Consider the following 9,074-nt stretch of genomic DNA (forward strand, 5'->3'; position numbering starts at 1 on the left):
AGCACCGGGACACGGGAGGGAAGACAACCAACAAGGTATTTAACAGACAAGGTTTTGAGAAGGGGGGAGGGGAGATAAATGTTGGACCTGGGAGTGAAGAGTGCGCACTGTGCGCACGCCGATGACAGTGACTATGGAGAAAGAAGACGCTTACAACAGGAAGTGACCGGGTGTAAATATCAAATAATATCGTATTACCTCCTCGACTTCCACCAATGTCTCCTCTCTACTTCCTCCCAGCTGCCCTTAAACCTGGAACTTCCTTATACTTGTATATCATTTCCTGCTGTTGTTGACATCACTTCCTATCTGTTGTTGACCATTGCCTGTATGATTCTGACATCACTTCCTGTCTGTGACATCACATCCTGTCTGTGACATCACTTCCTTTCTGTGGATTCCAAGTCAGGTCACCGCCTTGTGTTGAATGTGAATACTACAGACTAGGTTACGTCTCATCGTGTTGTCCTCGGGCTCCGTTCCTCTATGACGTCACATCCAGCAGGGATCGGAGGGTGCACACATGTGGGAGAGTAGCGGGGATCGGAGGGGGCACACATGTGGGAGAGTAGCGGGGCTCGGAGGGGGCACACATGTGGGAGAGTAGCGGGGCTCGGAGGGGGCACACATGTGGGAGAGTAGCGGGGCTCGGAGGGGGCACACATGTGGGAGAGTAGCGGGGCTCGGAGGGGGCACACATGTGGGAGAGTAGCGGGGCTCGGAGGGGGCACACATGTGGGAGAGTAGCGGGGCTCGGAGGGGGCACACATGTGGGAGAGTAGCGGGGCTCGGAGGGGGCACACATGTGGGAGAGTAGCGGGGCTCGGAGGGGGCACACATGTGGGAGAGTAGCGGGGCTCGGAGGGGGCACACATGTGGGAGAGTAGCGGGGCTCGGAGGGGGCACACATGTGGGAGAGTAGCGGGGCTCGGAGGGGGCACACATGTGGGAGAGTAGCGGGGCTCGGAGGGGGCACACATGTGGGAGAGTAGCGGGGCTCGGAGGGGGCACACATGTGGGAGAGTAGCGGGGCTCGGAGGGGGCACACATGTGGGAGAGTAGCGGGGCTCGGAGGGGGCACACATGTGGGAGAGTAGCGGGGCTCGGAGGGGGCACACATGTGGGAGAGTAGCGGGGCTCGGAGGGGGCACACATGTGGGAGAGTAGCGGGGCTCGGAGGGGGCACACATGTGGGAGAGTAGCGGGGCTCGGAGGGGGCACACATGTGGGAGAGTAGCGGGGCTCGGAGGGGGCACACATGTGGGAGAGTAGCGGGGCTCGGAGGGGGCACACATGTGGGAGAGTAGCGGGGCTCGGAGGGGGCACACATGTGGGAGAGTAGCGGGGCTCGGAGGGGGCACACATGTGGGAGAGTAGCGGGGCTCGGAGGGGGCACACATGTGGGAGAGTAGCGGGGCTCGGAGGGGGCACACATGTGGGAGAGTAGCGGGGCTCGGAGGGGGCACACATGTGGGAGAGTAGCGGGGCTCGGAGGGGGCACACATGTGGGAGAGTAGCGGGGCTCGGAGGGGGCACACATGTGGGAGAGTAGCGGGGCTCGGAGGGGGCACACATGTGGGAGAGTAGCGGGGCTCGGAGGGGGCACACATGTGGGAGAGTAGCGGGGCTCGGAGGGGGCACACATGTGGGAGAGTAGCGGGGCTCGGAGGGGGCACACATGTGGGAGAGTAGCGGGGCTCGGAGGGGGCACACATGTGGGAGAGTAGCGGGGCTCGGAGGGGGCACACATGTGGGAGAGTAGCGGGGCTCGGAGGGGGCACACATGTGGGAGAGTAGCGGGGCTCGGAGGGGGCACACATGTGGGAGAGTAGCGGGGCTCGGAGGGGGCACACATGTGGGAGAGTAGCGGGGCTCGGAGGGGGCACACATGTGGGAGAGTAGCGGGGCTCGGAGGGGGCACACATGTGGGAGAGTAGCGGGGCTCGGAGGGGGCACACATGTGGGAGAGTAGCGGGGCTCGGAGGGGGCACACATGTGGGAGAGTAGCGGGGCTCGGAGGGGGCACACATGTGGGAGAGTAGCGGGGCTCGGAGGGGGCACACATGTGGGAGAGTAGCGGGGCTCGGAGGGGGCACACATGTGGGAGAGTAGCGGGGCTCGGAGGGGGCACACATGTGGGAGAGTAGCGGGGCTCGGAGGGGGCACACATGTGGGAGAGTAGCGGGGCTCGGAGGGGGCACACATGTGGGAGAGTAGCGGGGCTCGGAGGGGGCACACATGTGGGAGAGTAGCGGGGCTCGGAGGGGGCACACATGTGGGAGAGTAGCGGGGCTCGGAGGGGGCACACATGTGGGAGAGTAGCGGGGCTCGGAGGGGGCACACATGTGGGAGAGTAGCGGGGCTCGGAGGGGGCACACATGTGGGAGAGTAGCGGGGCTCGGAGGGGGCACACATGTGGGAGAGTAGCGGGGATCGGAGGGTGCACACATGTGGGAGAGTAGAGGGGATCGAAGGGTGCACACATGTGGGAGAGTAGCTGGGATCAGAGGGTGCACACATGTGGGAGAGTAGCGGGGAATGAGGTGCACCCTGATAGTCAGGAGCTGACCCGAGTAGAGTCCGGGACGAGCCAATGTTGTGCTTGATGCTCGGGACTTCCTGTATTGATTCCTGTGTTTGTTCTCTGACTTGCGGCATGAAAGTGAAGGACAAACCTGCCGGGACTGTTCCCCTGTGTCCCACGGGTGACTCGCTCCCCCCTGTGTCCCGGCCTCATGGACGGGTGACTCGCTCCCCCCTGTGTCCCGGCCTCATGGACGGGTGACTCGCTCCCCCCTGTGTCCCGGCCTCATGGACGGGTGACTCGCTCCCCTTGTGTCGCTCAGTTCTGTTCCTGACCACAGTTGGGCCTGTGAGAAAACCTGTTTTCGGGTCGCACACACTTATAGGACTGCAACTAATCGTTCATTTCATAACCGATTAGTTGGCCGATTATTATTTTTTCCCCGATTAATCGGTTAAAGGGGAAAAAATGAAATACACGAGCGGCGCAAAGTTACAAGCAATGTTTATTTCAGAATAAAACGGCATGCACATTTTTTATTTTGCAATCGCCCGGCATTGCAGTACCGTGCGTTCCCAGTGCGGGCGGGGGAGGCGCGTTTGGGGGTTGCCACGAACAGCGCACCGCTGCGCACATCCTGCGGCTGAATTTGTTAAAATTACTTTTTATTTGTAATAATTGGATGCATTACATTCGACGTTTAATTTGGTTTCGTGGATTTAAATTGAAATGAATTGTAATAATAAAATAGCCGAACGTTTTTGTTTTTTTAATGAAATAAAAGCCCGGTCATCGGTTTCGGGTCAGCCGTGATTGTGGGCCGGGGGATTATTGCTCTGAGTCCGGCGCACGCGGCGACACCCCACATGTGTAACAGTAGCCAATAGCAGGCTGGCTATTGCATCCGCCCGCTGCCTGCTGTCAATCAGTGGGCGGACGGAGACTCCATAGGGATACAGACTCCACCCACCCGGCATAGATGCCCAATCTAAATCTGCTCCCCCGTGTGCCCCCCTCTTCTGCCGGCGCTCTATCAGTCCCTTGGAGATAGAACACCGGCGTCAAGTGTCCCGTCAGCGACTGGAAACGATAACCAGCCCGCTATTGGCTATTTTTATTTGCAGTAGCCAATAGCAGGCTGGCTATTGCTCCCGCCCATTGCCTGCTGTCAATCAGCAGAGGAGGACCTGCAGGAGAACTTTCTACTTTTAGTTCCCTCCTCTGCTGATTGACAGCGGGCAGTGGCTGGGAGCAATAGCCAGCCTGCTATTGGCTACTGCAATTTAAAATAGCCAATAGCGGGCTGGCTATTGTTTCCAGCCGCTGACGCCGGTGTTCTATCTCCGAGGGATTGATAGAACACCGGCAGAAGAGGGGGCGGGGAGCAGATATAGATTGGACATGTATGCCGGGTGGGCGGAGTCTGTATCCTTATAGTCTAGATACACATAGAAAGGGACTCGCACGGCTTCTATTAGTATACGGTATATACTCTCCTGTGTTCTATTCATCTGGTTCTGGGATCCAATAAACACTCTACACAGATCCGAGGTCACCTCATGCATTCTACGTCTTCCTTTTCCCAACACACATAACAATATATATATGTATACACCTTCTATCACTACACACATTACATGGCCTCTATGAGGGGATACCGCCTTCCCCCCGCCCCTCATATCATGCCGGGGTGAACCCCTTTATAAACAAATTCTTTATCCTCCAGTGGTCCTTTTGGACTAAACAATTTCACTCGTGAAAAGGCATTGCACATTCGTCAGAAGAATCAGCAGCTCCGTTTGCTCCGGCTCAGCTTCTATCTGTGAAACGTTTTCCGCACTGTCGGCGCAGTCGGGGCGCAGTTCGGTGGTGTGTATTTTCTGGTGGTTCCTAAGGTGTCCTTTCTGAATGAAGGTTTTCCCGCACTCCGGACACGAATAGGGACGCTCGCCCGTGTGAATCCTGTGGTGTCTAAGGAGATCTCCTTTTTTAAAAAAGCATTTGCCGCACTCGGAACACGAATAGGGACGCTCGCACGTGTGAATCTTCTGGTGCTCGTTAAGTTTCCCTCTCTCGACGAAAGTTTTCCCGCACACCGAGCACAAATAGGGGCGCACGCCTGTGTGAACTCTCTTGTGCCTAACCAGGTCTGATTTCAAAATGTAACATTTCCCGCACTCTGAACATGAATACGGACGCTCGCCGCTGTGAGTTCTCTGGTGTGCAATGAATTTTATTTTGTGAGTGAAAAATTTCCCGCACGAACATGAATATGGACACTGACCCGTGTGAAATTTCTGGTGCAGAAGAAGTTTGTTTCTCTCAGTGAAACCTTTTCCACACTCTGAACAGGAAAAGAGATACTTGCGCGTGTGAGTGCTGAGGTGTTTATCAAGGCCTCCTTTGTCTAAGAAACATTTCCCGCACTCTGAGCATAAGTAAGGGCGCTCGCCAGTGTGAATCCTCTCGTGTTTAACAAGGTGCGCTTTCAGTCTGAAAGATTTCCCGCACTCTGAACATAAATGAGGACGCTCACCTGAGTGAGTTCTTTGATGCTTCCGAAGATGCGCTCTGGCGGCAAAACATTTTCCGCACTTCAAACATGAAAAGGGGCGCTCCCCCGTGTGAGTTCTCTGCTGCTGTACAAGTTTTTCTTTCTCACTGAAACATTTCTCGCCCTCTGAACGTGCGTGTGCTTGCTCTTCCGTGTGGATTTTCTGGTGTTGAAGAAGGTTTTTTTTCTGCTTGTAAGACTTCCCGCACTCTGAGCACGAATGGGGGCGCACACTTGTGTTAATTATTTCGTGTTTTTCAAGTGATGTTTTCTGCCCGAACGATTTCCCGCACTGTGAACACAAAAAGGGGGGCACCTCTGTGTGAATTTGCTGGTGTTGAAGAAGTTTTCCTTTGTCAGTGAAACTTTTCCCACACTCTGAACATGAAAAAGGGGGCTGAGCCGTGTGCATTTTTTGGTGTTTATGAAGTGCTGTTCTCTGCCTGAAAGTTTTCCCGCACTGTGAACACGAATAGGGGCGCACACCTGTGTGGATTCTCCGGTGCTGAAGAAGTTTTGCTTCCTCAATGAAACTTTTCCCGCACTCTGAACACGAATATGGCCGATCACCCGTGTGGATTCTCCGGTGCTGAAGAAGTTTTGCTTCCTCAATTAAACCTTTCCCGCACTCTGAATATGGCCGATCACCCGTGTGACTTTTCTGGTGTTCAAGAAGTATCCTTTTCACCTTGAATGATTTCCCGCACTCTGAACATGAATAGGGACGCTCACCTGTGTGAATCCTCTGGTGTCGTAGAAGTTCCTTTTTCACCTTGAAAGATTTCCCGCACTCTGTACACGTATAGGGGCGCACACCCGGGTGAATCCTCTGGTGTAGGAGAAGTGTTCTTTTCTCCTTGAAAGATTTCCCGCACTCTGAACACCAATAGGGGCACACACCTGTGTGAGTTCTCTGATGAACTACAAGAACTCCTTTCTGAGTGAAACTTTTCCCGCACTCTGAACATGCATATGGCCGCTCACCCGTGTGAAGTCTCTGGTGTCGAAGAAGGGTTTGTTTGCGGGGGAAACTTTTCTCACACTCCGAGCACGAATATGGTCGCTCACCCGTGTGAACTATCTGGTGCTCAAGAAGTATCCTTTTCAACTTGAAAGATTTCCCGCACTCTGAACATGAATACGGTCGCTCACTTGTGTGAATTTCCTGGTGTAGGAGGAGTGTTGTCTTCACCTTGAAAGATTTCCCGCACTCTGAACATGAATAGGGGCGCACACATGTGCGAGTCCTCCTCTGGTGTCGGAGAAGTGCCTTTTTCACCTTGAAAGATTTCCCGCACTCTGTACACGGATAGGGGCGCACACATGTGCGAGTTCTCTGGTGTCGGAGAAGTGTTCTTTTCTCCTTGAAAGATTTCCCGCACTCTGAACACCAATAGGGGCACACACCTGTGTGAGTTCTCTGATGAACTACAAGAACTCCTTTCTGAGTGAAACTTTTCCCGCACTCTGAACATGCATATGGCCGCTCACCCGTGTGAAGTCTCTGGTGTCGAAGAAGGGTTTGTTTGCGGGGGAAACTTTTCCCGCACTCCGAGCACGAATATGGTCGCTCACCCGTGTGGGATCTCTGGTGTCGCAGGAGATCTCTTTTTCGAACATAACTTTTCCCGCATTCTGGACATGAATGAAGACGGTCGCCCGTGTGGATCCTCTGGTGCAGGAGAAGTGATCTTTTCGACTTGAAAGATTTCCGGCACTCTGAACATGAATGCGGCCGCTCTCCTGTGAGATCTCCTTCGGGGCTTACAGAAGGTTCCTCAGTATTAGACGGATCTCTTGATCTCTCCGCACTGTGAGGACCTTGATGGACATCTGAGGTCATGTGACGTGACTGATCAGAAGGTTCCTCAGGATTGGACGGATCCATCGATCTCTCTGAACGGGAAGAATTGACTTTGGGAGAATGTTGCGCAATGTCGCCGTCTTCTGCTTCTCCGTCTGGAGATATAATAAGACGTCCCTCCGATGTCTTTATATTCCACTTCTGTACATCTGTGAGAGAGTAATGATGAGTACATGTTATATTTGTATCCGTCTTCCCTTCAGGTTCCGTATATATCCTTCAGGGGTCGTATCTATCCTTCAGGGGCCGTATCTACCCTTCAGGGGCCGTATCTATCCTTCAGGGGCCGTATCTATCCTTCAGGGGCCGTATCTATCCTTCAGGGGCCGTATCTATCCTTCAGGGGCCGTATCTATCCTTCAGGGGCCGTATCTATCCTTCAGGGGCCGTATCTATCCTTCAGGGGTCGTATCTATCCTTCAGGGGCCGTATCTATCCTTCAGGGGCCGTATCTATCCTTCAGGGGCCGTATCTATCCTTCAGGGGCCGTATCTATCCTTCAGGGGCCGTATCTATCCTTCAGGGGTCGTATCTATCCTTCAGGGGTCGTATCTATCCTTCAGGGGTCGTATCTATCCTTCAGGGGCCGTATCTATCCTTCAGGGGTCGTATCTATCCTTCAGGGGCCGTATCTATCCTTCAGGGGCCGTATCTATCCTTCAGGGGCCGTATCTATCCTTCAGGGGTCGTATCTATCCTTCAGGGGCCGTATCTATCCTTCAGGGGTCGTATCTATCCTTCAGGGGTCGTATCTACCCTTCAGGGGCCGTATCTACCCTTCAGGGGCCGTATCTACCCTTCAGGGGCCGTATATATCCTTCAGGGGTCGTATCTATCCTTCAGGGGTCGTATCTATCCTTCAGGGGTCGTATCTATCCTTCAGGGGTCGTATCTACCCTTCAGGGGCCTTATCTACCCTTCAGGGGCCGTATCTATCCTTCAGGGGTCGTATCTATCCTTCAGGGGTCGTATCTACCCTTCAGGGGCCGTATCTACCCTTCAGGGGCCGTATATACCCTTCAGGGGCCGTATATATCCTTCAGGGGCCGTATCTACCCTTCAGGGGCCGTATCTACCCTTCAGGGGCCGTATCTATCCTTCAGGGGCCGTATCTACCCTTCAGGGGCCGTATCTACCCTTCAGGGGTCGTATCTATCCTTCAGGGGCCGTATATATCCTTCAGGGGCCGTATATATCCTTCAGGGGTCGTATCTATCCTTCAGGGGCCGTATCTATCCTTCAGGGGTCATAACTATCCTTCAGGGGCCGTATCTACCCTTCAGGGGCCGTATCTATCCTTCAGGGGCCGTATCTACCCTTCAGGGGCCGTATCTACCCTTCAGGGGTCGTATCTATCCTTCAGGGGCCGTATCTATCCTTCAGGGGCCGTATATATCCTTCAGGGGTCGTATCTATCCTTCAGGGGCCGTATCTATCCTTCAGGGGCCGTATCTATCCTTCATCATTGGATGCATCCATAACAGCAAACTACAAATACCACCCCCATCCATCATACAAACGTCACAAGGAAATTACATTGTCATGGTGAAGAATATTGATGGACCTTCATATGGTGTACAGTATCTCCTCCTCATTTGTTGGTCACATGACGTTATATTGAGGAATGGAGATGGACCTTCATATGGTGTCCAGTATCTCCTCCTCATTTGTTGGTCACATGACGTTATATTGAGGAATGGAGATGGACCTTCATATGGTGTACAGTATCTCCTCCTCATTTGTTGGTCACATGATGTTGTGTTTATGACTTACTTGTGTCCGTATGTAGAGAAGATTCCTCCTGTTCACTCTTCACCATCACCTCCCCCTCCTCCATAGACTGCTGAGCTCCTCCCACCAACGTCTCTTCTTCTTCTACTTTTACCTCAACTCTGATGTCTTCCAGATCTTCATCCTAAACCCCGAAGATGACGGAACAGATATGTGACCGGGAAGAGATTACATCGGGGAACGTCTCCTCATAGCTCAGAATACATCTTTATATCTACACGCCGAGTCCCACCTACCTGGCCATGGTGGGGGAGGGTGAGATCTTCCTGGGTGGGATCCCGGGAATACAGAGGACGGGGACATCTCTCTGGTGGGTTCCTCTTACTGGATCCATCTGTAGG

The 9,074-nt window shown here is 53.7% G+C and overlaps 1 protein-coding gene across 1 annotated transcript in view; it reads right to left on the reverse strand.

Moving 5' to 3' along the window:
- Nucleotides 1–9,074, reverse strand: part of LOC108802450 (zinc finger protein 585A-like) — a 19,737-nt gene that overhangs the window by 9,317 nt on the left and 1,346 nt on the right. Inside the window, exons 2-4 of the mRNA XM_018574305.1 lie at nt 5,232–7,091; nt 4,839–5,144; nt 4,400–4,745 (exon numbers count right to left, since the gene is read on the reverse strand). Of these exons, the coding sequence (XP_018429807.1) occupies nt 4,400–4,745; nt 4,839–5,144; nt 5,232–7,091 (2,512 nt within the window). The remainder of the gene's footprint in view (nt 1–4,399; nt 4,746–4,838; nt 5,145–5,231; nt 7,092–9,074) is intronic.

This window comes from Nanorana parkeri, unplaced genomic scaffold, assembly GCF_000935625.1.
Source record: "Nanorana parkeri isolate BGI_ZX_2015 unplaced genomic scaffold, ASM93562v1 scaffold2869, whole genome shotgun sequence".
In the NCBI taxonomy this organism is placed as follows: domain Eukaryota; kingdom Metazoa; phylum Chordata; class Amphibia; order Anura; family Dicroglossidae; genus Nanorana; species Nanorana parkeri.